Source organism: Sphaerodactylus townsendi, linkage group LG07, assembly GCF_021028975.2.
Source record: "Sphaerodactylus townsendi isolate TG3544 linkage group LG07, MPM_Stown_v2.3, whole genome shotgun sequence".
Classification (NCBI taxonomy): Eukaryota; Metazoa; Chordata; class Lepidosauria; order Squamata; family Sphaerodactylidae; genus Sphaerodactylus; species Sphaerodactylus townsendi.
In genome coordinates, this window is record NC_059431.1 from 3,487,939 (window position 1) to 3,513,895 (window position 25,957).

Sequence of the window (25,957 nt, forward strand, 5' to 3'; positions counted from 1 at the left end):
TGAAAACATCAGGATAAATTCCTGACAGTCAGGGCTGTTCGACAGTGGAATTCACTGCCTCGGAGTGTGGTGGAGTCTCCTTTGGAGGTTTTTAAAGGGAGGCTTGGTGGCCACCTGTCGGGAGTGCTTTGATTATTCCTGCATGGGAGGGAGTTGGACTTGATGGCTCTTGGGATCTCTTCCAACTCTATGATTCTATGAAACTACCTCTGAAAGTCTCTTGCCTTGAAAACCCTATGTCAGCTGAGATTTGATGCTACTTTTCACACACACACACACACACACACACACACACACACACACACACACACACACACACACACACACACACACCCTTCAACTTTGCTTCTGTTCCTGATCTCAAAACGAGAGTGATTGTGCCCTCTTCTCCAGCGTCCATGTGTGGTTCTTTCTCCCACTGTCAAAAGCCACTTGTCCAACCCTGTGTGTGCGGTGTGTGCTTAATGCCTTGGTTGTGGTCTTGTGGCTGGCTAGATTTTCCACCCACTCCCTCCACTGCATCTCGCATCTGACAGAGAAGACCGTTGTCTCCTGGAAGTCATGCCATGAAACAAAACCCAGGCCATCTGTCAGGAGTGCTTTGATTGGGTGTTCCTGCATTGGCAGGGGGTTGGACTTGATGGCCCTTGGGGTCTCTTCCAACTCTATGAGTCTATGACACTGTGATTCCTTGGTGGAGTCCCTCCGCCTCAAGTTGGGCGTTCCTCTTTTTCCGAAGCCTTCAATTTTTCTTCGCGTTACTGCCGGTCTCCAAGGTGCTCCTGGACTCAACTCCAGCGGTCTTTTCCAGTGACTCACGTCGTCTCATAATGTGAGATAGCCACAGTTTGGTCATTTCAGCTTTTAGAGAGAGTTCAGATTTGATCTACAACTCTCGTATTTGTCTTCTTGGTGATCCACCGTATCCTTAAAACTCTTCTCCAACCCCACACATTCAAATGAATCCATCTTCTTCTTGCCAGCTTCCTTCACTGTCCTACCGCCATACTGGTTTCTTTTTGAGTGACAACACTTACAATGTAAACAGATCACTACGGGTAGCCGTGTTCGTCTGTCTGTAGCAGCAGAAAAGAGCAACAGCCCCGCAGCACTTCATAGGCTAATAAAACTTCTGGCAGGGTACAAGTTTCTGTGACTCACAGCTCACTTCTTCAGATACCAAAGATACTTCTAAGCGTACAAGAAGCAGCAGGCCAGAGACGGAACCAGTCACTCTGTGCGTGGGCAGCCACGGGGCACGGGCTATGATTGAGAGCAGGAACATTCCCACAAGATGACTCCTCTTGTGCAAACAGCGCCCCCCCCCCCCCATCACCACAACATCAGAAACGGTCAGCTTACTTTGGCCCCTTCCGCACATGCAAAATAATGCATTTTCAAACCACTTTCACAACTGGGGGGCTGTCTGGTTTCCGGGCTGTATGGCTGTGTTCTAGCAGCATTCTCTCCTGACGTTTCACCTGCATCTGTGGCTAGCATCTTTAGAGGATCTGTGTGGTTTCCGGGCTGTCTGGCTGTGTTCTAGCAGCATTCTCTCCTGACGTTTCACCTGCATCTGTGGCTGGCATCTTCAGAGGATCTGATGGTAGGAATGGAAAGCAAGTGGAGTATGTATACTGCGAGGTCAAAAGGTGAGGCCCTCTGAATAGAGTAGCCTGGCATGTGAGTCACAGAGAAGTGGTAGAGTGGAAGTAACAATGAAGATAGCAAGGTCAATAGGTGAATGGGTCTGAATAGAAGTATCCTGGTCTTTGTTTCCTTTCAGTGCTATAGTCTATAGTTGTCCTGTGTTTGTGTGGAGCTGATTAGTCACTGTCTTGATTCTAGAGTTTTTCAACACTGGCAGCCAAATTCTGTTCATTTTCATGGTTTCTTCCTTCCTGTTGAAATTGTCCATGTGCTTGTGAAATACAATAGCTTCTCTGTGTAGTCTGACGTAGTGGTTGTCAGAGTGGTCCAGAATTTCTGTGTTTTCAAATAATATTCTGTGCCCAGCTTGGTTTATCAAGTGTTCTGCTATTGCTGATTTTTCTGGCTGAAATAATCTGCAGTGCCTTTCGTGTTCTTTGATTCGTGTCTGAGCCCGGAAACCACACAGCACCCCAGTGATTCCGGCTGTGAAAGCCTTCGACAATACACTTTCACAACTGTTTGCAAGTGGATTTTGCCATTCCGCACAGCTTCGAAGAGCACCGAAAGCAGTTTGAAAGTGCATTATTCTGCAGGTGCGGAATGAGCCTTTGCTTCGCCCGAGGCAGCGACCATACTCTACATTTCATGAGCACAGAATCGCTTCTCCTGCATCATTCTGCGGGGCCAAAGTGGCTCAAGGGGGGGGGGGGATCTGCTTTGCTGGCCAGGGCAGAATGTTTTGCGCATCAGCCGATGCGCAGCCTCTCCTGGGTGTATCAAGAAGGGCAAAAACCCAGGGAAGGACGGGTCACGAGGCCCTTTCAAACTGGCGATGGAGGTTTGGAGGATTTCTCCTCGATTGGAGAGGAAGAGAAAAAGGCTACTGGCTTTGCTCAGAAGGGGCTGCTTCTCTGCTATCTGCCTGCTTCACACACAAGCAAGTGATTTATTTTCACAGTAAAATGTTGATGCATGAGGAAGAAAGCAAGAGAAGGATGGAGAGCTCTGGTTTCCTCCAGTCTTGAGATTTTTCGCCATTTCGCATTTGCTTTATTTTGATGGCCTGACCGTTTCTTCCCAAGTTCAAAGAAATCAGGCTGGCTCCCATTCAAACCCCCAACAGAAGAAGCAACGCAGGCCAGCAGGCAGAGATGTCGGAGGGCCTCCAAATAGCCCTGCCTCCCCCCCCCCCACACGCCCCATTGATCTCCTGCCAGCCCTCACTTGCTTGCAGACAGGAAAGAAGTGGCACAACTCCTTGGCCACAACCAGCACTTTGGTCTACACAACCACAACCACAAGCCCTGGAAGACAACCGCTTTGGGCAGATGAGCCATTTTGGCTGAGTTTTGTTGATTGACAGCCACCGAACTCCCATCCACCTCACTCTCCCTCTGGTCTCCTCTGCATCAAGTAGATGCAAAGGTAGTCTCTCTTTCAGGTAGCACTGCCTCCTGAGATTGGGCAGGCGGCAACCTGGGAGAGCGCCAATGTGGTGTAGTGGTTAGGACTCTAATCTGGGGAACAGGGTTTGATTCCCCACTCCTCCACATGAGCGGCTGACTCTCATCTGGTGAGCAGGATGTGCTTCCCCACTCCTACATTCCTGCTGGGTGACCTTGGCTCAGACACAGTTCTCTCAGACTTCTTTCAGCCCCACCTGCCTCATAAGGTCTCCTCCTTCTCCTCCTCTTCCTCCTCCTCCTTCTCAGTGGTGCAACCAAAACTCTCAAACTCTCCCCCCGGGGAGATGAACCTGTCCTCTCCTATTATTATTATTATTATTATTATTATTATTATTATTATTATTATTATTATTATTATTATTATTGTTGTTGTTGTTGTTGTTGTTGTTGTTGTTGTTGTTGTTGTTGTTGTTGTTGTTGTTGTTGTATATATTATATAATAATTGCCCCCTTCCACAAGTGGGTGAATACTTTTTTGTTTTGTTTGGCATCCCCTCAATCATCCCTCCTTCCTAACCAGCATTTTAATGCTTTATACATATTTCTAACTCTGTCAGGAATGCATTTCAACTCTGTGTATTTTCGAAGCCTTTCAACCGGCTGTCAGGAGACTCAAAGGGGCTTACACATTCCTTTCCCTCCCCCCCCCCCCCACCTTCCACAACAAACACCCTGTGAGGTGGGTGGGACTGAGAGAGCTCTGAAGAATTGTGACTAGCCCAAGGTCACCCAGCTGGCATGTGTTGGAGTGCACAAGCTAACCTGGTTGACCAGATAAGCCTCCACAGCTAAAGCGGCACAGCAGGGAATCAAACCCGGTTCTCCAGATTAGAGGGCACCTGCTCTTAACCACTACGCTGCTGCTGCTCACAGGAAGAGAGCAAAAATGGTCAGACTGACAGAAGGCAAAGAAGGTACACCAACAGGGGTCCCCCAACGAGGGAGGGGCTCTCACCTTGGCAGGGGGGCAGTGAACTTTCAGCATGAGAGGCAGAAGCTTGAAGCCAACGCGAATGATGGCAGAGGGCCAAGGTCAGTCAGCCCCCCAGATGATGCCCAGGTTTCCCCAACACTGATTCACCACGGCCCATTGGAGGAAGAAAAAGAAGAGAGTTTGGATTTATACCCCACCCCCCTTTCTCTCCTGCAGGAGACTCAAAGGGGCTGACAATCTCCTTGCCCCTCCCCCCTCACAACAAACACCCTGTGAGGTGGGTGGGGCTGAGAGAGCTCCGAGAAGCTGTGACTAGCCCAAGGTCACCCCGCTGGCGTGTGTGGGAGCGCACAGGCTAATCTGAATTCCCCAGATAAGCCTCCACAGCTCAGGCGGCAGAGCGGGGAATCAAACCCGGTTCCTCCAGATCAGAGTTCACCTGCTCTTAGCCACTACGCCACAGCTGCTCTCAGGAATGAGCTGCTCCCCCACCCCCCTGGGTGGGCAAGCATCTTTGCAGGGACCCAGCTGAGCCAAGAGCCAGGGAGCGCTTCAAACAGGCAGCGCTGAGGACCTCCAAGCAAATGGAAAACGCAGAGCGACTGCAGAAAAGAGAGGAGGACCAAGCTAATCTCAATTCTCAACCAAAGGCCACGGCCAGGCTCCCTGCAAACAAATCCACCTTGTAAACTTCAGGATGTGACGTCACGACCCGCCGCCTGCCCCTTTACCTTTACCTTTAAGAGCAGGCAAATATTTGAAGGACAACTCCCTACTCCTCCTCCGCCCATCATAACCAATTGGCTGCACCAGTTGCTGAAGTGGACGGCATTAAAATTCGGAAGTCATCTTGACCTGCAAAAGGTCCCTGAAATGAACGCGGCGGACTGAGGACAAGGGGGCAGCGGCACTCCTCACAGAAGAACCATACTCTTTATTTTGTTTGCTGTATCTATTGTCGAGCTTTCTCACCCCGCCCCCCCGTGCAATAGTGGGGGGGGGGGGCAGGAGAACGGTAATAAGGAAGGAAGAAGAAACTCTCAGAGGAAACTCCAGTTCTATAGCACAGAATGATGGAAGGATTCCCCGATTTACCTAGTTCTGACCCTTCCTCAAAGAGCCCCAGAGAGGGCAGTCGGGCAGGGGGATCCTGGTCTACACACAGTCCCGGGAAGGAAGGAGGTACTTGGTAGAAAAGGAACCCGATGAGCAAACTGGGCCAGACTAGGGCAGCTAGTGAACAAACCGCAGGGAAAACAAAACACCCTCCCTTTCCCAGGGTAACCAGCCAGTCGGCTAGCAGCCTCCACACCAGAGTGGGACAGACATCCCAACTGCTTCCTAGTAGTAGAAGAGTTTGGATTCATACCTCACCTTTCTCTCCTGTAAGGAGACTCAAAGGGGCTGACAAACTCCCTTCTCCTCCCCACAACAGACATGTTGTGAGGTCAGTGGAGCTGAGAGAGTTCTGAACCAGCTGTGAGTAGCCCAAGGTCACCCAGCAGGAGTGTAGGAGTAGGGAAAAAAAAACTGGTTCATCAGATAAGACTTTGCCACTCAGGTGGAGGAGCAGGGAATCAAACCCAGTTCTCCAGATTAGAGTCTACCTGCTCTTAACCGCTACGCTATGCCAGCTCAATTTGTCTCTTTAAAATTAACTCATCTCTTTGTTTATTATTTATTTATTTATTTATTCATTCATTCATTCATTCATTCATTCATTCATTCATTCATTCATTCATTCATTCATTCATTCATTCATTACCAGATTTATATACCGTCCTTCCCTTGAAGGGCTCTGGGCGGCGTACAATACAACACACACACAACAAAACAGATGAAGCATCGAACCAATTACAAATTATAAAAAAATTATAAACTCCAAAAACATAAATACTAAAACCCCCACTAAAAGCAGCATTTAATGCAATACAGTAAACAATATAAAATCAGCGTCCTGCAATTAACCCATATTAAAAACCCTCCTCAACAAAGGAGAAAAAAGGGGGAGAAAAGGCGGCGGGGGGGGGGGGGGGTGGGAGGGGGGGTGGGGGGGGGGGTGGAGGGATGGATGGGGGGGTGGAGGGGGGGGGGGGGGGGGGGGGGGGGGGGGGGGGGGGGGGGGGGGGGGGGGGGGGGGGGGGGGGGGGGGGGGGGGGGGGGGTGGGGGGGGGGGGGGGTGGGGGGGTGGGGGGGGGGGGGGGGGGGGGGGTGGGTGGGTGGGTGGGTGGGGGGGGGGGGGGTGGGGGGGGTGGGTGGTGGGGGGGTTGGGGGGGGGGGTGGGGGGGGGGGTGGGGGGGGGGGTGGGTGGGTGGGGGGGGGGGTGGGGGGGGGGGGGGGTGGGGGGGGGGGGGGGGGGGGGGGGGGGGGGGTGGGGGGGGGGGGGGGTGGGGGGGGGGGGGGGTGGGGGGGGGGGGGGGTGGGGGGGGGGGGGGGTGGGGGGGGGGGGGGGTGGGGGGGGGGGGGGGTGGGGGGGGGGGGGGGTGGGGGGGGGGGGGGGTGGGGGGGGGGGGGGGTGGGGGGGGGGGGGGGTGGGGGGGGGGGGGGGTGGGGGGGGGGGGGGGTGGGGGGGGGGGGGGGTGGGGGGGGGGGGGGGTGGGGGGGGGGGGGGGTGGGGGGGGGGGGGGGTGGGGGGGGGGGGGGGTGGGGGGGGGGGGGGGTGGGGGGGGGGGGGGGTGGGGGGGGGGGGGGGTGGGGGGGGGGGGGGGTGGGGGGGGGGGGGGGTGGGGGGGGGGGGGGGTGGGGGGGGGGGGGGGTGGGGGGGGGGGGGGGTGGGGGGGGGGGGGGGTGGGGGGGGGGGGGGGTGGGGGGGGGGGGGGGTGGGGGGGGGGGGGGGTGGGGGGGGGGGGGGGTGGGGGGGGGGGGGGGTGGGGGGGGGGGGGGGTGGGGGGGGGGGGGGGTGGGGGGGGGGGGGGGTGGGGGGGGGGGGGGGTGGGGGGGGGGGGGGGTGGGGGGGGGGGGGGGTGGGGGGGGGGGGGGGTGGGGGGGGGGGGGGGTGGGGGGGGGGGGGGGTGGGGGGGGGGGGGGGTGGGGGGGGGGGGGGGTGGGGGGGGGGGGGGGTGGGGGGGGGGGGGGGTGGGGGGGGGGGGGGGTGGGGGGGGGGGGGGGTGGGGGGGGGGGGGGGTGGGGGGGGGGGGGGGTGGGGGGGGGGGGGGGTGGGGGGGGGGGGGGGTGGGGGGGGGGGGGGGTGGGGGGGGGGGGGGGTGGGGGGGGGGGGGGGTGGGGGGGGGGGGGGGTGGGGGGGGGGGGGGGTGGGGGGGGGGGGGGGTGGGGGGGGGGGGGGGTGGGGGGGGGGGGGGGTGGGGGGGGGGGGGGGTGGGGGGGGGGGGGGGTGGGGGGGGGGGGGGGTGGGGGGGGGGGGGGGTGGGGGGGGGGGGGGGTGGGGGGGGGGGGGGGTGGGGGGGGGGGGGGGTGGGGGGGGGGGGGGGTGGGGGGGGGGGGGGGTGGGGGGGGGGGGGGGTGGGGGGGGGGGGGGGTGGGGGGGGGGGGGGGTGGGGGGGGGGGGGGGTGGGGGGGGGGGGGGGTGGGGGGGGGGGGGGGTGGGGGGGGGGGGGGGTGGGGGGGGGGGGGGGTGGGGGGGGGGGGGGGTGGGGGGGGGGGGGGGTGGGGGGGGGGGGGGGTGGGGGGGGGGGGGGGTGGGGGGGGGGGGGGGTGGGGGGGGGGGGGGGTGGGGGGGGGGGGGGGTGGGGGGGGGGGGGGGTGGGGGGGGGGGGGGGTGGGGGGGGGGGGGGGTGGGGGGGGGGGGGGGTGGGGGGGGGGGGGGGTGGGGGGGGGGGGGGGTGGGGGGGGGGGGGGGTGGGGGGGGGGGGGGGTGGGGGGGGGGGGGGGTGGGGGGGGGGGGGGGTGGGGGGGGGGGGGGGTGGGGGGGGGGGGGGGTGGGGGGGGGGGGGGGTGGGGGGGGGGGGGGGTGGGGGGGGGGGGGGGTGGGGGGGGGGGGGGGTGGGGGGGGGGGGGGGTGGGGGGGGGGGGGGGTGGGGGGGGGGGGGGGTGGGGGGGGGGGGGGGTGGGGGGGGGGGGGGGTGGGGGGGGGGGGGGGTGGGGGGGGGGGGGGGTGGGGGGGGGGGGGGGTGGGGGGGGGGGGGGGTGGGGGGGGGGGGGGGTGGGGGGGGGGGGGGGTGGGGGGGGGGGGGGGTGGGGGGGGGGGGGGGTGGGGGGGGGGGGGGGTGGGGGGGGGGGGGGGTGGGGGGGGGGGGGGGTGGGGGGGGGGGGGGGTGGGGGGGGGGGGGGGTGGGGGGGGGGGGGGGTGGGGGGGGGGGGGGGTGGGGGGGGGGGGGGGTGGGGGGGGGGGGGGGTGGGGGGGGGGGGGGGTGGGGGGGGGGGGGGGTGGGGGGGGGGGGGGGTGGGGGGGGGGGGGGGTGGGGGGGGGGGGGGGTGGGGGGGGGGGGGGGTGGGGGGGGGGGGGGGTGGGGGGGGGGGGGGGTGGGGGGGGGGGGGGGTGGGGGGGGGGGGGGGTGGGGGGGGGGGGGGGTGGGGGGGGGGGGGGGTGGGGGGGGGGGGGGGTGGGGGGGGGGGGGGGTGGGGGGGGGGGGGGGTGGGGGGGGGGGGGGGTGGGGGGGGGGGGGGGTGGGGGGGGGGGGGGGTGGGGGGGGGGGGGGGTGGGGGGGGGGGGGGGTGGGGGGGGGGGGGGGTGGGGGGGGGGGGGGGTGGGGGGGGGGGGGGGTGGGGGGGGGGGGGGGTGGGGGGGGGGGGGGGTGGGGGGGGGGGGGGGTGGGGGGGGGGGGGGGTGGGGGGGGGGGGGGGTGGGGGGGGGGGGGGGTGGGGGGGGGGGGGGGTGGGGGGGGGGGGGGGTGGGGGGGGGGGGGGGTGGGGGGGGGGGGGGGTGGGGGGGGGGGGGGGTGGGGGGGGGGGGGGGTGGGGGGGGGGGGGGGTGGGGGGGGGGGGGGGTGGGGGGGGGGGGGGGTGGGGGGGGGGGGGGGTGGGGGGGGGGGGGGGTGGGGGGGGGGGGGGGTGGGGGGGGGGGGGGGTGGGGGGGGGGGGGGGTGGGGGGGGGGGGGGGTGGGGGGGGGGGGGGGTGGGGGGGGGGGGGGGTGGGGGGGGGGGGGGGTGGGGGGGGGGGGGGGTGGGGGGGGGGGGGGGTGGGGGGGGGGGGGGGTGGGGGGGGGGGGGGGTGGGGGGGGGGGGGGGTGGGGGGGGGGGGGGGTGGGGGGGGGGGGGGGTGGGGGGGGGGGGGGGTGGGGGGGGGGGGGGGTGGGGGGGGGGGGGGGTGGGGGGGGGGGGGGGTGGGGGGGGGGGGGGGTGGGGGGGGGGGGGGGTGGGGGGGGGGGGGGGTGGGGGGGGGGGGGGGTGGGGGGGGGGGGGGGTGGGGGGGGGGGGGGGTGGGGGGGGGGGGGGGTGGGGGGGGGGGGGGGTGGGGGGGGGGGGGGGTGGGGGGGGGGGGGGGTGGGGGGGGGGGGGGGTGGGGGGGGGGGGGGGTGGGGGGGGGGGGGGGTGGGGGGGGGGGGGGGTGGGGGGGGGGGGGGGTGGGGGGGGGGGGGGGTGGGGGGGGGGGGGGGTGGGGGGGGGGGGGGGTGGGGGGGGGGGGGGGTGGGGGGGGGGGGGGGTGGGGGGGGGGGGGGGTGGGGGGGGGGGGGGGTGGGGGGGGGGGGGGGTGGGGGGGGGGGGGGGTGGGGGGGGGGGGGGGTGGGGGGGGGGGGGGGTGGGGGGGGGGGGGGGTGGGGGGGGGGGGGGGTGGGGGGGGGGGGGGGTGGGGGGGGGGGGGGGTGGGGGGGGGGGGGGGTGGGGGGGGGGGGGGGTGGGGGGGGGGGGGGGTGGGGGGGGGGGGGGGTGGGGGGGGGGGGGGGTGGGGGGGGGGGGGGGTGGGGGGGGGGGGGGGTGGGGGGGGGGGGGGGTGGGGGGGGGGGGGGGTGGGGGGGGGGGGGGGTGGGGGGGGGGGGGGGTGGGGGGGGGGGGGGGTGGGGGGGGGGGGGGGTGGGGGGGGGGGGGGGTGGGGGGGGGGGGGGGTGGGGGGGGGGGGGGGTGGGGGGGGGGGGGGGTGGGGGGGGGGGGGGGTGGGGGGGGGGGGGGGTGGGGGGGGGGGGGGGTGGGGGGGGGGGGGGGTGGGGGGGGGGGGGGGTGGGGGGGGGGGGGGGTGGGGGGGGGGGGGGGTGGGGGGGGGGGGGGGTGGGGGGGGGGGGGGGTGGGGGGGGGGGGGGGTGGGGGGGGGGGGGGGTGGGGGGGGGGGGGGGTGGGGGGGGGGGGGGGTGGGGGGGGGGGGGGGTGGGGGGGGGGGGGGGTGGGGGGGGGGGGGGGTGGGGGGGGGGGGGGGTGGGGGGGGGGGGGGGTGGGGGGGGGGGGGGGTGGGGGGGGGGGGGGGTGGGGGGGGGGGGGGGTGGGGGGGGGGGGGGGTGGGGGGGGGGGGGGGTGGGGGGGGGGGGGGGTGGGGGGGGGGGGGGGTGGGGGGGGGGGGGGGTGGGGGGGGGGGGGGGTGGGGGGGGGGGGGGGTGGGGGGGGGGGGGGGTGGGGGGGGGGGGGGGTGGGGGGGGGGGGGGGTGGGGGGGGGGGGGGGTGGGGGGGGGGGGGGGTGGGGGGGGGGGGGGGTGGGGGGGGGGGGGGGTGGGGGGGGGGGGGGGTGGGGGGGGGGGGGGGTGGGGGGGGGGGGGGGTGGGGGGGGGGGGGGGTGGGGGGGGGGGGGGGTGGGGGGGGGGGGGGGTGGGGGGGGGGGGGGGTGGGGGGGGGGGGGGGTGGGGGGGGGGGGGGGTGGGGGGGGGGGGGGGTGGGGGGGGGGGGGGGTGGGGGGGGGGGGGGGTGGGGGGGGGGGGGGGTGGGGGGGGGGGGGGGTGGGGGGGGGGGGGGGTGGGGGGGGGGGGGGGTGGGGGGGGGGGGGGGTGGGGGGGGGGGGGGGTGGGGGGGGGGGGGGGTGGGGGGGGGGGGGGGTGGGGGGGGGGGGGGGTGGGGGGGGGGGGGGGTGGGGGGGGGGGGGGGTGGGGGGGGGGGGGGGTGGGGGGGGGGGGGGGTGGGGGGGGGGGGGGGTGGGGGGGGGGGGGGGTGGGGGGGGGGGGGGGTGGGGGGGGGGGGGGGTGGGGGGGGGGGGGGGTGGGGGGGGGGGGGGGTGGGGGGGGGGGGGGGTGGGGGGGGGGGGGGGTGGGGGGGGGGGGGGGTGGGGGGGGGGGGGGGTGGGGGGGGGGGGGGGTGGGGGGGGGGGGGGGTGGGGGGGGGGGGGGGTGGGGGGGGGGGGGGGTGGGGGGGGGGGGGGGTGGGGGGGGGGGGGGGTGGGGGGGGGGGGGGGTGGGGGGGGGGGGGGGTGGGGGGGGGGGGGGGTGGGGGGGGGGGGGGGTGGGGGGGGGGGGGGGTGGGGGGGGGGGGGGGTGGGGGGGGGGGGGGGTGGGGGGGGGGGGGGGTGGGGGGGGGGGGGGGTGGGGGGGGGGGGGGGTGGGGGGGGGGGGGGGTGGGGGGGGGGGGGGGTGGGGGGGGGGGGGGGTGGGGGGGGGGGGGGGTGGGGGGGGGGGGGGGTGGGGGGGGGGGGGGGTGGGGGGGGGGGGGGGTGGGGGGGGGGGGGGGTGGGGGGGGGGGGGGGTGGGGGGGGGGGGGGGTGGGGGGGGGGGGGGGTGGGGGGGGGGGGGGGTGGGGGGGGGGGGGGGTGGGGGGGGGGGGGGGTGGGGGGGGGGGGGGGTGGGGGGGGGGGGGGGTGGGGGGGGGGGGGGGTGGGGGGGGGGGGGGGTGGGGGGGGGGGGGGGTGGGGGGGGGGGGGGGTGGGGGGGGGGGGGGGTGGGGGGGGGGGGGGGTGGGGGGGGGGGGGGGTGGGGGGGGGGGGGGGTGGGGGGGGGGGGGGGTGGGGGGGGGGGGGGGTGGGGGGGGGGGGGGGTGGGGGGGGGGGGGGGTGGGGGGGGGGGGGGGTGGGGGGGGGGGGGGGTGGGGGGGGGGGGGGGTGGGGGGGGGGGGGGGTGGGGGGGGGGGGGGGTGGGGGGGGGGGGGGGTGGGGGGGGGGGGGGGTGGGGGGGGGGGGGGGTGGGGGGGGGGGGGGGTGGGGGGGGGGGGGGGTGGGGGGGGGGGGGGGTGGGGGGGGGGGGGGGTGGGGGGGGGGGGGGGTGGGGGGGGGGGGGGGTGGGGGGGGGGGGGGGTGGGGGGGGGGGGGGGTGGGGGGGGGGGGGGGTGGGGGGGGGGGGGGGTGGGGGGGGGGGGGGGTGGGGGGGGGGGGGGGTGGGGGGGGGGGGGGGTGGGGGGGGGGGGGGGTGGGGGGGGGGGGGGGTGGGGGGGGGGGGGGGTGGGGGGGGGGGGGGGTGGGGGGGGGGGGGGGTGGGGGGGGGGGGGGGTGGGGGGGGGGGGGGGTGGGGGGGGGGGGGGGTGGGGGGGGGGGGGGGTGGGGGGGGGGGGGGGTGGGGGGGGGGGGGGGTGGGGGGGGGGGGGGGTGGGGGGGGGGGGGGGTGGGGGGGGGGGGGGGTGGGGGGGGGGGGGGGTGGGGGGGGGGGGGGGTGGGGGGGGGGGGGGGTGGGGGGGGGGGGGGGTGGGGGGGGGGGGGGGTGGGGGGGGGGGGGGGTGGGGGGGGGGGGGGGTGGGGGGGGGGGGGGGTGGGGGGGGGGGGGGGTGGGGGGGGGGGGGGGTGGGGGGGGGGGGGGGTGGGGGGGGGGGGGGGTGGGGGGGGGGGGGGGTGGGGGGGGGGGGGGGTGGGGGGGGGGGGGGGTGGGGGGGGGGGGGGGTGGGGGGGGGGGGGGGTGGGGGGGGGGGGGGGTGGGGGGGGGGGGGGGTGGGGGGGGGGGGGGGTGGGGGGGGGGGGGGGTGGGGGGGGGGGGGGGTGGGGGGGGGGGGGGGTGGGGGGGGGGGGGGGTGGGGGGGGGGGGGGGTGGGGGGGGGGGGGGGTGGGGGGGGGGGGGGGTGGGGGGGGGGGGGGGTGGGGGGGGGGGGGGGTGGGGGGGGGGGGGGGTGGGGGGGGGGGGGGGTGGGGGGGGGGGGGGGTGGGGGGGGGGGGGGGTGGGGGGGGGGGGGGGTGGGGGGGGGGGGGGGTGGGGGGGGGGGGGGGTGGGGGGGGGGGGGGGTGGGGGGGGGGGGGGGTGGGGGGGGGGGGGGGTGGGGGGGGGGGGGGGTGGGGGGGGGGGGGGGTGGGGGGGGGGGGGGGTGGGGGGGGGGGGGGGTGGGGGGGGGGGGGGGTGGGGGGGGGGGGGGGTGGGGGGGGGGGGGGGTGGGGGGGGGGGGGGGTGGGGGGGGGGGGGGGTGGGGGGGGGGGGGGGTGGGGGGGGGGGGGGGTGGGGGGGGGGGGGGGTGGGGGGGGGGGGGGGTGGGGGGGGGGGGGGGTGGGGGGGGGGGGGGGTGGGGGGGGGGGGGGGTGGGGGGGGGGGGGGGTGGGGGGGGGGGGGGGTGGGGGGGGGGGGGGGTGGGGGGGGGGGGGGGTGGGGGGGGGGGGGGGTGGGGGGGGGGGGGGGTGGGGGGGGGGGGGGGTGGGGGGGGGGGGGGGTGGGGGGGGGGGGGGGTGGGGGGGGGGGGGGGTGGGGGGGGGGGGGGGTGGGGGGGGGGGGGGGTGGGGGGGGGGGGGGGTGGGGGGGGGGGGGGGTGGGGGGGGGGGGGGGTGGGGGGGGGGGGGGGTGGGGGGGGGGGGGGGTGGGGGGGGGGGGGGGTGGGGGGGGGGGGGGGTGGGGGGGGGGGGGGGTGGGGGGGGGGGGGGGTGGGGGGGGGGGGGGGTGGGGGGGGGGGGGGGTGGGGGGGGGGGGGGGTGGGGGGGGGGGGGGGTGGGGGGGGGGGGGGGTGGGGGGGGGGGGGGGTGGGGGGGGGGGGGGGTGGGGGGGGGGGGGGGTGGGGGGGGGGGGGGGTGGGGGGGGGGGGGGGTGGGGGGGGGGGGGGGTGGGGGGGGGGGGGGGTGGGGGGGGGGGGGGGTGGGGGGGGGGGGGGGTGGGGGGGGGGGGGGGTGGGGGGGGGGGGGGGTGGGGGGGGGGGGGGGTGGGGGGGGGGGGGGGTGGGGGGGGGGGGGGGTGGGGGGGGGGGGGGGTGGGGGGGGGGGGGGGTGGGGGGGGGGGGGGGTGGGGGGGGGGGGGGGTGGGGGGGGGGGGGGGTGGGGGGGGGGGGGGGTGGGGGGGGGGGGGGGTGGGGGGGGGGGGGGGTGGGGGGGGGGGGGGGTGGGGGGGGGGGGGGGTGGGGGGGGGGGGGGGTGGGGGGGGGGGGGGGTGGGGGGGGGGGGGGGTGGGGGGGGGGGGGGGTGGGGGGGGGGGGGGGTGGGGGGGGGGGGGGGTGGGGGGGGGGGGGGGTGGGGGGGGGGGGGGGTGGGGGGGGGGGGGGGTGGGGGGGGGGGGGGGTGGGGGGGGGGGGGGGTGGGGGGGGGGGGGGGTGGGGGGGGGGGGGGGTGGGGGGGGGGGGGGGTGGGGGGGGGGGGGGGTGGGGGGGGGGGGGGGTGGGGGGGGGGGGGGGTGGGGGGGGGGGGGGGTGGGGGGGGGGGGGGGTGGGGGGGGGGGGGGGTGGGGGGGGGGGGGGGTGGGGGGGGGGGGGGGTGGGGGGGGGGGGGGGTGGGGGGGGGGGGGGGTGGGGGGGGGGGGGGGTGGGGGGGGGGGGGGGTGGGGGGGGGGGGGGGTGGGGGGGGGGGGGGGTGGGGGGGGGGGGGGGTGGGGGGGGGGGGGGGTGGGGGGGGGGGGGGGTGGGGGGGGGGGGGGGTGGGGGGGGGGGGGGGTGGGGGGGGGGGGGGGTGGGGGGGGGGGGGGGTGGGGGGGGGGGGGGGTGGGGGGGGGGGGGGGTGGGGGGGGGGGGGGGTGGGGGGGGGGGGGGGTGGGGGGGGGGGGGGGTGGGGGGGGGGGGGGGTGGGGGGGGGGGGGGGTGGGGGGGGGGGGGGGTGGGGGGGGGGGGGGGTGGGGGGGGGGGGGGGTGGGGGGGGGGGGGGGTGGGGGGGGGGGGGGGTGGGGGGGGGGGGGGGTGGGGGGGGGGGGGGGTGGGGGGGGGGGGGGGTGGGGGGGGGGGGGGGTGGGGGGGGGGGGGGGTGGGGGGGGGGGGGGGTGGGGGGGGGGGGGGGTGGGGGGGGGGGGGGGTGGGGGGGGGGGGGGGTGGGGGGGGGGGGGGGTGGGGGGGGGGGGGGGTGGGGGGGGGGGGGGGTGGGGGGGGGGGGGGGTGGGGGGGGGGGGGGGTGGGGGGGGGGGGGGGTGGGGGGGGGGGGGGGTGGGGGGGGGGGGGGGTGGGGGGGGGGGGGGGTGGGGGGGGGGGGGGGTGGGGGGGGGGGGGGGTGGGGGGGGGGGGGGGTGGGGGGGGGGGGGGGTGGGGGGGGGGGGGGGTGGGGGGGGGGGGGGGTGGGGGGGGGGGGGGGTGGGGGGGGGGGGGGGTGGGGGGGGGGGGGGGTGGGGGGGGGGGGGGGTGGGGGGGGGGGGGGGTGGGGGGGGGGGGGGGTGGGGGGGGGGGGGGGTGGGGGGGGGGGGGGGTGGGGGGGGGGGGGGGTGGGGGGGGGGGGGGGTGGGGGGGGGGGGGGGTGGGGGGGGGGGGGGGTGGGGGGGGGGGGGGGTGGGGGGGGGGGGGGGTGGGGGGGGGGGGGGGTGGGGGGGGGGGGGGGTGGGGGGGGGGGGGGGTGGGGGGGGGGGGGGGTGGGGGGGGGGGGGGGTGGGGGGGGGGGGGGGTGGGGGGGGGGGGGGGTGGGGGGGGGGGGGGGTGGGGGGGGGGGGGGGTGGGGGGGGGGGGGGGTGGGGGGGGGGGGGGGTGGGGGGGGGGGGGGGTGGGGGGGGGGGGGGGTGGGGGGGGGGGGGGGTGGGGGGGGGGGGGGGTGGGGGGGGGGGGGGGTGGGGGGGGGGGGGGGTGGGGGGGGGGGGGGGTGGGGGGGGGGGGGGGTGGGGGGGGGGGGGGGTGGGGGGGGGGGGGGGTGGGGGGGGGGGGGGGTGGGGGGGGGGGGGGGTGGGGGGGGGGGGGGGTGGGGGGGGGGGGGGGTGGGGGGGGGGGGGGGTGGGGGGGGGGGGGGGTGGGGGGGGGGGGGGGTGGGGGGGGGGGGGGGTGGGGGGGGGGGGGGGTGGGGGGGGGGGGGGGTGGGGGGGGGGGGGGGTGGGGGGGGGGGGGGGTGGGGGGGGGGGGGGGTGGGGGGGGGGGGGGGTGGGGGGGGGGGGGGGTGGGGGGGGGGGGGGGTGGGGGGGGGGGGGGGTGGGGGGGGGGGGGGGTGGGGGGGGGGGGGGGTGGGGGGGGGGGGGGGTGGGGGGGGGGGGGGGTGGGGGGGGGGGGGGGTGGGGGGGGGGGGGGGTGGGGGGGGGGGGGGGTGGGGGGGGGGGGGGGTGGGGGGGGGGGGGGGTGGGGGGGGGGGGGGGTGGGGGGGGGGGGGGGTGGGGGGGGGGGGGGGTGGGGGGGGGGGGGGGTGGGGGGGGGGGGGGGTGGGGGGGGGGGGGGGTGGGGGGGGGGGGGGGTGGGGGGGGGGGGGGGTGGGGGGGGGGGGGGGTGGGGGGGGGGGGGGGTGGGGGGGGGGGGGGGTGGGGGGGGGGGGGGGTGGGGGGGGGGGGGGGTGGGGGGGGGGGGGGGTGGGGGGGGGGGGGGGTGGGGGGGGGGGGGGGTGGGGGGGGGGGGGGGTGGGGGGGGGGGGGGGTGGGGGGGGGGGGGGGTGGGGGGGGGGGGGGGTGGGGGGGGGGGGGGGTGGGGGGGGGGGGGGGTGGGGGGGGGGGGGGGTGGGGGGGGGGGGGGGTGGGGGGGGGGGGGGGTGGGGGGGGGGGGGGGTGGGGGGGGGGGGGGGTGGGGGGGGGGGGGGGTGGGGGGGGGGGGGGGTGGGGGGGGGGGGGGGTGGGGGGGGGGGGGGGTGGGGGGGGGGGGGGGTGGGGGGGGGGGGGGGTGGGGGGGGGGGGGGGTGGGGGGGGGGGGGGGTGGGGGGGGGGGGGGGTGGGGGGGGGGGGGGGTGGGGGGGGGGGGGGGTGGGGGGGGGGGGGGGTGGGGGGGGGGGGGGGTGGGGGGGGGGGGGGGTGGGGGGGGGGGGGGGTGGGGGGGGGGGGGGGTGGGGGGGGGGGGGGGTGGGGGGGGGGGGGGGTGGGGGGGGGGGGGGGTGGGGGGGGGGGGGGGTGGGGGGGGGGGGGGGTGGGGGGGGGGGGGGGTGGGGGGGGGGGGGGGTGGGGGGGGGGGGGGGTGGGGGGGGGGGGGGGTGGGGGGGGGGGGGGGTGGGGGGGGGGGGGGGTGGGGGGGGGGGGGGGTGGGGGGGGGGGGGGGTGGGGGGGGGGGGGGGTGGGGGGGGGGGGGGGTGGGGGGGGGGGGGGGTGGGGGGGGGGGGGGGTGGGGGGGGGGGGGGGTGGGGGGGGGGGGGGGTGGGGGGGGGGGGGGGTGGGGGGGGGGGGGGGTGGGGGGGGGGGGGGGTGGGGGGGGGGGGGGGTGGGGGGGGGGGGGGGTGGGGGGGGGGGGGGGTGGGGGGGGGGGGGGGTGGGGGGGGGGGGGGGTGGGGGGGGGGGGGGGTGGGGGGGGGGGGGGGTGGGGGGGGGGGGGGGTGGGGGGGGGGGGGGGTGGGGGGGGGGGGGGGTGGGGGGGGGGGGGGGTGGGGGGGGGGGGGGGTGGGGGGGGGGGGGGGTGGGGGGGGGGGGGGGTGGGGGGGGGGGGGGGTGGGGGGGGGGGGGGGTGGGGGGGGGGGGGGGTGGGGGGGGGGGGGGGTGGGGGGGGGGGGGGGTGGGGGGGGGGGGGGGTGGGGGGGGGGGGGGGTGGGGGGGGGGGGGGGTGGGGGGGGGGGGGGGTGGGGGGGGGGGGGGGTGGGGGGGGGGGGGGGTGGGGGGGGGGGGGGGTGGGGGGGGGGGGGGGTGGGGGGGGGGGGGGGTGGGGGGGGGGGGGGGTGGGGGGGGGGGGGGGTGGGGGGGGGGGGGGGTGGGGGGGGGGGGGGGTGGGGGGGGGGGGGGGTGGGGGGGGGGGGGGGTGGGGGGGGGGGGGGGTGGGGGGGGGGGGGGGTGGGGGGGGGGGGGGGTGGGGGGGGGGGGGGGTGGGGGGGGGGGGGGGTGGGGGGGGGGGGGGGTGGGGGGGGGGGGGGGTGGGGGGGGGGGGGGGTGGGGGGGGGGGGGGGTGGGGGGGGGGGGGGGTGGGGGGGGGGGGGGGTGGGGGGGGGGGGGGGTGGGGGGGGGGGGGGGTGGGGGGGGGGGGGGGTGGGGGGGGGGGGGGGTGGGGGGGGGGGGGGGTGGGGGGGGGGGGGGGTGGGGGGGGGGGGGGGTGGGGGGGGGGGGGGGTGGGGGGGGGGGGGGGTGGGGGGGGGGGGGGGTGGGGGGGGGGGGGGGTGGGGGGGGGGGGGGGTGGGGGGGGGGGGGGGTGGGGGGGGGGGGGGGTGGGGGGGGGGGGGGGTGGGGGGGGGGGGGGGTGGGGGGGGGGGGGGGTGGGGGGGGGGGGGGGTGGGGGGGGGGGGGGGTGGGGGGGGGGGGGGGTGGGGGGGGGGGGGGGTGGGGGGGGGGGGGGGTGGGGGGGGGGGGGGGTGGGGGGGGGGGGGGGTGGGGGGGGGGGGGGGTGGGGGGGGGGGGGGGTGGGGGGGGGGGGGGGTGGGGGGGGGGGGGGGTGGGGGGGGGGGGGGGTGGGGGGGGGGGGGGGTGGGGGGGGGGGGGGGTGGGGGGGGGGGGGGGTGGGGGGGGGGGGGGGTGGGGGGGGGGGGGGGTGGGGGGGGGGGGGGGTGGGGGGGGGGGGGGGTGGGGGGGGGGGGGGGTGGGGGGGGGGGGGGGTGGGGGGGGGGGGGGGTGGGGGGGGGGGGGGGTGGGGGGGGGGGGGGGTGGGGGGGGGGGGGGGTGGGGGGGGGGGGGGGTGGGGGGGGGGGGGGGTGGGGGGGGGGGGGGGTGGGGGGGGGGGGGGGTGGGGGGGGGGGGGGGTGGGGGGGGGGGGGGGTGGGGGGGGGGGGGGGTGGGGGGGGGGGGGGGTGGGGGGGGGGGGGGGTGGGGGGGGGGGGGGGTGGGGGGGGGGGGGGGTGGGGGGGGGGGGGGGTGGGGGGGGGGGGGGGTGGGGGGGGGGGGGGGTGGGGGGGGGGGGGGGTGGGGGGGGGGGGGGGTGGGGGGGGGGGGGGGTGGGGGGGGGGGGGGGTGGGGGGGGGGGGGGGTGGGGGGGGGGGGGGGTGGGGGGGGGGGGGGGTGGGGGGGGGGGGGGGTGGGGGGGGGGGGGGGTGGGGGGGGGGGGGGGTGGGGGGGGGGGGGGGTGGGGGGGGGGGGGGGTGGGGGGGGGGGGGGGTGGGGGGGGGGGGGGGTGGGGGGGGGGGGGGGTGGGGGGGGGGGGGGGTGGGGGGGGGGGGGGGTGGGGGGGGGGGGGGGTGGGGGGGGGGGGGGGTGGGGGGGGGGGGGGGTGGGGGGGGGGGGGGGTGGGGGGGGGGGGGGGTGGGGGGGGGGGGGGGTGGGGGGGGGGGGGGGTGGGGGGGGGGGGGGGTGGGGGGGGGGGGGGGTGGGGGGGGGGGGGGGTGGGGGGGGGGGGGGGTGGGGGGGGGGGGGGGTGGGGGGGGGGGGGGGTGGGGGGGGGGGGGGGTGGGGGGGGGGGGGGGTGGGGGGGGGGGGGGGTGGGGGGGGGGGGGGGTGGGGGGGGGGGGGGGTGGGGGGGGGGGGGGGTGGGGGGGGGGGGGGGTGGGGGGGGGGGGGGGTGGGGGGGGGGGGGGGTGGGGGGGGGGGGGGGTGGGGGGGGGGGGGGGTGGGGGGGGGGGGGGGTGGGGGGGGGGGGGGGTGGGGGGGGGGGGGGGTGGGGGGGGGGGGGGGTGGGGGGGGGGGGGGGTGGGGGGGGGGGGGGGTGGGGGGGGGGGGGGGTGGGGGGGGGGGGGGGTGGGGGGGGGGGGGGGTGGGGGGGGGGGGGGGTGGGGGGGGGGGGGGGTGGGGGGGGGGGGGGGTGGGGGGGGGGGGGGGTGGGGGGGGGGGGGGGTGGGGGGGGGGGGGGGTGGGGGGGGGGGGGGGTGGGGGGGGGGGGGGGTGGGGGGGGGGGGGGGTGGGGGGGGGGGGGGGTGGGGGGGGGGGGGGGTGGGGGGGGGGGGGGGTGGGGGGGGGGGGGGGTGGGGGGGGGGGGGGGTGGGGGGGGGGGGGGGTGGGGGGGGGGGGGGGTGGGGGGGGGGGGGGGTGGGGGGGGGGGGGGGTGGGGGGGGGGGGGGGTGGGGGGGGGGGGGGGTGGGGGGGGGGGGGGGTGGGGGGGGGGGGGGGTGGGGGGGGGGGGGGGTGGGGGGGGGGGGGGGTGGGGGGGGGGGGGGGTGGGGGGGGGGGGGGGTGGGGGGGGGGGGGGGTGGGGGGGGGGGGGGGTGGGGGGGGGGGGGGGTGGGGGGGGGGGGGGGTGGGGGGGGGGGGGGGTGGGGGGGGGGGGGGGTGGGGGGGGGGGGGGGTGGGGGGGGGGGGGGGTGGGGGGGGGGGGGGGTGGGGGGGGGGGGGGGTGGGGGGGGGGGGGGGTGGGGGGGGGGGGGGGTGGGGGGGGGGGGGGGTGGGGGGGGGGGGGGGTGGGGGGGGGGGGGGGTGGGGGGGGGGGGGGGTGGGGGGGGGGGGGGGTGGGGGGGGGGGGGGGTGGGGGGGGGGGGGGGTGGGGGGGGGGGGGGGTGGGGGGGGGGGGGGGTGGGGGGGGGGGGGGGTGGGGGGGGGGGGGGGTGGGGGGGGGGGGGGGTGGGGGGGGGGGGGGGTGGGGGGGGGGGGGGGTGGGGGGGGGGGGGGGTGGGGGGGGGGGGGGGTGGGGGGGGGGGGGGGTGGGGGGGGGGGGGGGTGGGGGGGGGGGGGGGTGGGGGGGGGGGGGGGTGGGGGGGGGGGGGGGTGGGGGGGGGGGGGGGTGGGGGGGGGGGGGGGTGGGGGGGGGGGGGGGTGGGGGGGGGGGGGGGTGGGGGGGGGGGGGGGTGGGGGGGGGGGGGGGTGGGGGGGGGGGGGGGTGGGGGGGGGGGGGGGTGGGGGGGGGGGGGGGTGGGGGGGGGGGGGGGTGGGGGGGGGGGGGGGTGGGGGGGGGGGGGGGTGGGGGGGGGGGGGGGTGGGGGGGGGGGGGGGTGGGGGGGGGGGGGGGTGGGGGGGGGGGGGGGTGGGGGGGGGGGGGGGTGGGGGGGGGGGGGGGTGGGGGGGGGGGGGGGTGGGGGGGGGGGGGGGTGGGGGGGGGGGGGGGTGGGGGGGGGGGGGGGTGGGGGGGGGGGGGGGTGGGGGGGGGGGGGGGGGGGGGGGGGGGGGGGTGGGGGGGGGGGGGGGTGGGGGTGGGGGGGGGTGGGGGGGGGGGGGGGGGGGGGGGGGTGGGCGGGGCGGGGGGGGGGGAGGGGGGGGGGGGCTTAAATTTACATAATAATTGGGCTTCCACTGTAACACACACGCCCCTCCAAGCACCCCTGTGAACTGGCCGGCTGTTGTGGGTTCTCTGGGCCTTGTGGCTGCGGTCTGGTTGTGTTTGTGCCCAATGTTGTGCCTGCCTCTCCGCCTGCCTGCCTGGCACCCACAAGGCGCTTCTCTCTGTGACACAGCGCCCTAGACAGATGGTGTGGAGGGGTCGACATTTGGGCTGCCTGGTGGGTAGTGATGGGGGGGGGGGGGGGTGACGCCTGCTGTGACTGAGCCGGTGAGGCTGAGTGTGAGTGGTCAGCCAGCGAGTGGCTGCCGCAGAGTGCGGGATTCCCTCCTGGATCTCTCCGGCGCCAGGCCTACCCTGCAGGGGGCACATCATTCCTTCAATCAATGTCCCCCAAACAGTGCCTTCCTCCTCCTCCTCCTCCTCCTCCTCCGGGGTGCGCCTTCCTGCTCGGGCCCCGCGGAAGCTGCAGAGTCCCGGGAGGGGCCCCGGGGAGCCAGGGGGGCGTCCCGGCCAGCCGTGCCCTTGCAAGACCGCCCCCCCGGCCTCTGCCCCCCCCCCTCCGCGCCCAGACCGGACCGCCCTTCTTGCCAGCAGCAGCCACAAAGTTTACCTTCGCTGCCGCCGCAGTTCCCAGCAGCAGCAGCAGCAGCAGCGGCGGGCGAGGGGGGGGGGGGCATTTCCCAGTCCTGGCCCGGCGGGCGGGGGGAGGAAGAGTCCTCCAGGCAGGCGAAGGGCTTGGGCGGGCGTCCCGTCCCCCCCCCCGCCTCCACCACCCCCACCCCCCCAATACACACACACACGCACATACAAGCGGGGGGGGGGGGCTTGTCCCAGCGGGCCCCCCTCGCGCGCGCCAGGGAGCCGCGCCGCCGTTTCGCCAGCCAGACACCGGGGGGAGGGGTTGCCTGCAAAGGCGGCGGAGGGAGAGGGGGTCCCCCCCCGACAGTGGGGTGGGGGGGAGGCAAGAGGAGACTCCCTGGCCGGACGGGCGGCCCCCACCCTGCGTTGGCCGGACCGGTGGTTCTGCAGCGGGCGGGCTCCGCTCGGAAGGGGAGGGGGCTTCCTCCGGGCCGGGGGCGGCGGGGGCTCTTACCTGGGCTGCTACGGCTGCATGGCGGCGGCGGCGGCGGCGTGCTGGGCTGGAGCGGGCCCCCCTCCCTCGCTGCTTGCGGCGCCCACCGCGGCTCCCCGCGCAACACAGCCGGAGGAGGGCGGGCAGGCGGGAGGGCGCTCGGCTGGGCTCTGGCCGCCCCCCCCCCCCGCCCCGCCCCGCCAATCGCCGCTGCCGCCGCCGGCGGGCCGTCCCGTGCGCGGGGAGCGGGGAAGGGCCGGCCGGCGCCTCCGGGGACTGGGAAGCCTCGTGGCTGCCAATCGCCGGCCGGGCCACGAACTATGCCGCGGGCTCCTGCCTCGGGGCCACCTCTGGCGCGTCCCTCATCTGTCTTGTGTCGCTCTGACCCCCTCCCTGCGAGGGAGGCCAGCCTGAGACAGAAGGGCTGCAGTCCAGGCCCCGCGGGGAGAGGCTGCGGGAGCTGCGCATGTTTGGCCTGCAGAAGAGAAGGCGAAGGTTAAGGGGGGACATGATGAGAGCCCGGTTGAGATATTGGAAGGGATGCCATGTGGGGGAGGGAGCCAGCTTGTCTTCTGCGGCTCCAGAGGCTGGGACCAGGAGTCATGGGTTCAAGGTGCAGGACAAGAGATTCCACCTAAACATCAGGAAGAACTTCCTGACCGTCAGGGCTGTTCAACAGAGGAATGCATCACCTTGGAGAGTGGTGGGGTCTCCTTTGGAGGTTTTTAAAGAGGGCTCTGATGGTGTGTTCCTGCATGGCAGGGGGTTGGACTGGATGGCCCCTGGGGTCTCTTCCAACTCTATGCATCTGGGACTGGCCCAAGCAAGGCACCCAGCCAGCCAGTGTGGGGCAAGGGTTGTCGTGCGAGATCTTGGGGAGTCCGGTGTGAATCCCTGCTCTGCCACAGAGGTTGGGGCCAGTCTCCCGCTCTCAGCACAACCCCACCTCGCAGGCTTGTTGTGAGGATGAAACGCAGGAGAGGAGGCTGAGATAAGCCATCTTGGGTCTCAATTGGTGAGAAAGGTGGGGTAAAAGGTGGGGAGCAGCAGCGGCATAGGAGGTGAAGAGCTCGTGTATCTAATCTGGAGGAACCGGGTTTGATTCCCAGCTCTGCCACCTGAGCTGCGGAGGCTTATCTGGGGAATTCAGATTGGCCTGTGCACTCCCAATCACGCCAGTTGGGTGACCTTGGGCGAGTCACAGCTTCTCGGAGCTCTCTCAGCCCCACCCACCTCACAGGGTGTTTGTTGTGAGGGGGGAAGGGCAAGGAGATTGTCAGCCCCTTTGAGTCTCCTGCAGGAGAGAAAGGGGGGATAGAAATCCAAACTCTTCGTCTTCTTCTTCTAAAAATGAAGAAATACACAAGATGGCAGAAATTGAACCGGAACCTTCCTGGGCTAATTGCTGCCTGCGCTTCTCTGGCGAGGACCGGCCTCTTGACTGCGACTTCTGTTAAGGCAGTTCTGGGCAAGGGGCTGGAAAGACTCCAGGTTTCCCAGGGTCACTTCATACGTGGACGGAGTGAGGGCCTCTCTCTCCCTCTCTCTCTCTCCTCTCTCTCTCTCTCAAAGGACAGTTGAACACTCATCAACCTTTTATGGTACCCCCGAGGAAACTAAAAAGAAGCACGCCTGACACAAGAAATTAATGCGTAATATAATATTAATAAGGAATATGTTCCACCTGCCCACCAAGGCATGAGCAGAGCATCTGTGGCTTTGGTCCAGAATGATGATGATGAAGAAGAAGAAGAAGGAGGAGGAGGAGGAGCAGCAGCAGCAGCAGGAGGAGGAGGAGGAGGAGGAGTTTGGATTTATATCCCCCCTTTCTCTCCTGCAGGAGGCTCAAAGGGGCTGACAATCTCCTTGCCCTCCCCCCCCACAACAAACACCCTGTGAGGTAGGTGGGGCTGAGAGAGCTCCGAGAAGCTGTGACTAGCCCAAGGTCACCCAGCTGGCGTGTGTGGGAGTGCCCAGGCTAACCTGAATTCCCCAGAGAAGCCTCCACAGCTCAGGCGGCAGAGCAGAGAATCAAACCCGGTTCCTCCAGATTAGATACACGAGCTCATAACCTCCTACGCCACTGCTGCTCCTGCGAATTGATCAAGCATTGAAGCATTGGATTGATCAAGCATTGATCAAGGAAGGAATTGATCAAGCGTTGAACCTTTTGCAGTCCACAGAAGAGAGGACAAATGCCAATCAACGAACGCAAGCGACTGCACATACTCCAGACCCCTGCGGGGATGTGCTTGTCTCATGCAAGAATTCACACTGGGCCCCTGTCAGGTCCCCATCAAGGATAATCTCTAGGTGTTTGGGTTTTAAGGATGATACAGGTAGGCTCTGGAAGGTCTGCAATCATCTCCACTGAAGGGGGACTCTACATAAGAACATAAGAACTAGCCTGCTGGATCAGACCAGAGTCCATCTAGTCCAGCACTCTGCTACTCGCAGTGGCCCACCAGGAGCCTTTGGGAGCTCACATGTAGGATGTGAACGCAATGGCCTTCTGAGGCTGTTGCTCCCGATCACCTGGTCTGTTGCTCCCGATCACCTGGACTCTGAGGCCCAGGGCATTCTTGTAGCTCACAGCAGGGGTGTCCATGGCCAGGGGCTGATGGGAATTGTAGTCCATGAACATCTGAAGCTCCAGAGTCGGACACCTCTGGATTAGGGAAAGGAGAACAGGAAGAGTGGGGTTTTATACCCTGCTTGTCTCTACCTTTAAGGAGTCTCAAATGGGCTTGGAAGCGCCTTTTTCTTTCCTCTTCCCACAACAGACACCTTGTGAAGTTTGCGGGGCTGCGAGAGTTCAGAGAGAACTGTGACAGGCCCAAGGTCACCCAGCAGGCTTCATGTGCAGGAGCGGGGAAACGAATCTGGCTCACCAGACGGGAATCCACCACTTACACCGTGCTGGCCCTTGATTAACTCGGGGCCCCAACTGGTGCCGCCTCTGGATATTGGTTCCATGCCCAGCACACAACAGAAAGGCTTTCTCCAGAGTCTGGCTTTATGGCAGGTGCATGTTCCCAAAATGCCCACGTGCCCTCCCTCATACAAAGCAGCCCCAGTGGGATCCAAAATCAGTCCCATGCGCCTGGGGGCTGCCTGCATTGGAATGAGACACTCAAAGGCCTGCACGATCCCTCTTGCGGCTGGTAGCGCCCTGCCACACGGAATCACCCCTGGAGAAAAGTATGCTCTGCGAAAACCTAGCTACACCTAGTTGGACATCAAGGGACCCTCCTGGCAGAATGCCAGGTTCCCGTGGTAAACCCCCGTGTCCGGCTTTGCTTTGGGGTAGCGTCCACAGTTGCCTGTGGAAGACATTTCTCCCGTGCAGTTGTGTCCATCAGATGCTGCCTCAAACTATGTGAATGGAAAAGGTTATATTAGTTATGGCATTAGTTATGTATTAGTTATGAGTGTCAATTGTTGTTTTATTTATTGTTTAACTGGTGTGCTGATTGGTATGTTTTAATTTGTATATACACTGTTTCCCCGAAAATAAGACAGTGTCTTATATTAATTTTTGCTCCCAAAGATGCGCTAAGTCTTATTTTCAGGGGATGTCTCCCGATTTGACATCTCCTCGTGGAGTCACAGAAGCAAGGAACAGAGAGCGTCCCATTCATAAAACTTGGGCGATGGATAACACCCCCAAGAGTCCTGTTATCAGAGGGTGTTGTACATCGTCCTGCCCTGAGGCTCCCGCCTCTTGGTCTTCAAACAAAAGGAAGTTCAAATAGTCCAATGGTGGGGCAGGGA

General features: G+C 76.7%; 1 protein-coding gene across 1 annotated transcript in view; it reads right to left on the reverse strand.

Annotated features, from left to right (window-relative positions):
- LOC125436401 (sterile alpha motif domain-containing protein 1-like) overlaps positions 1–25,282 on the reverse strand; it is an 85,416-nt gene extending 60,134 nt beyond the window's left edge. The window contains exons 1-2 of the mRNA XM_048503362.1: positions 25,232–25,282; positions 22,205–22,658 (exon numbers count right to left, since the gene is read on the reverse strand). Of these exons, the coding sequence (XP_048359319.1) occupies positions 22,205–22,658; positions 25,232–25,282 (505 nt within the window). The remainder of the gene's footprint in view (positions 1–22,204; positions 22,659–25,231) is intronic.
- Positions 25,283–25,957: the final 675 nt, after the last annotated feature.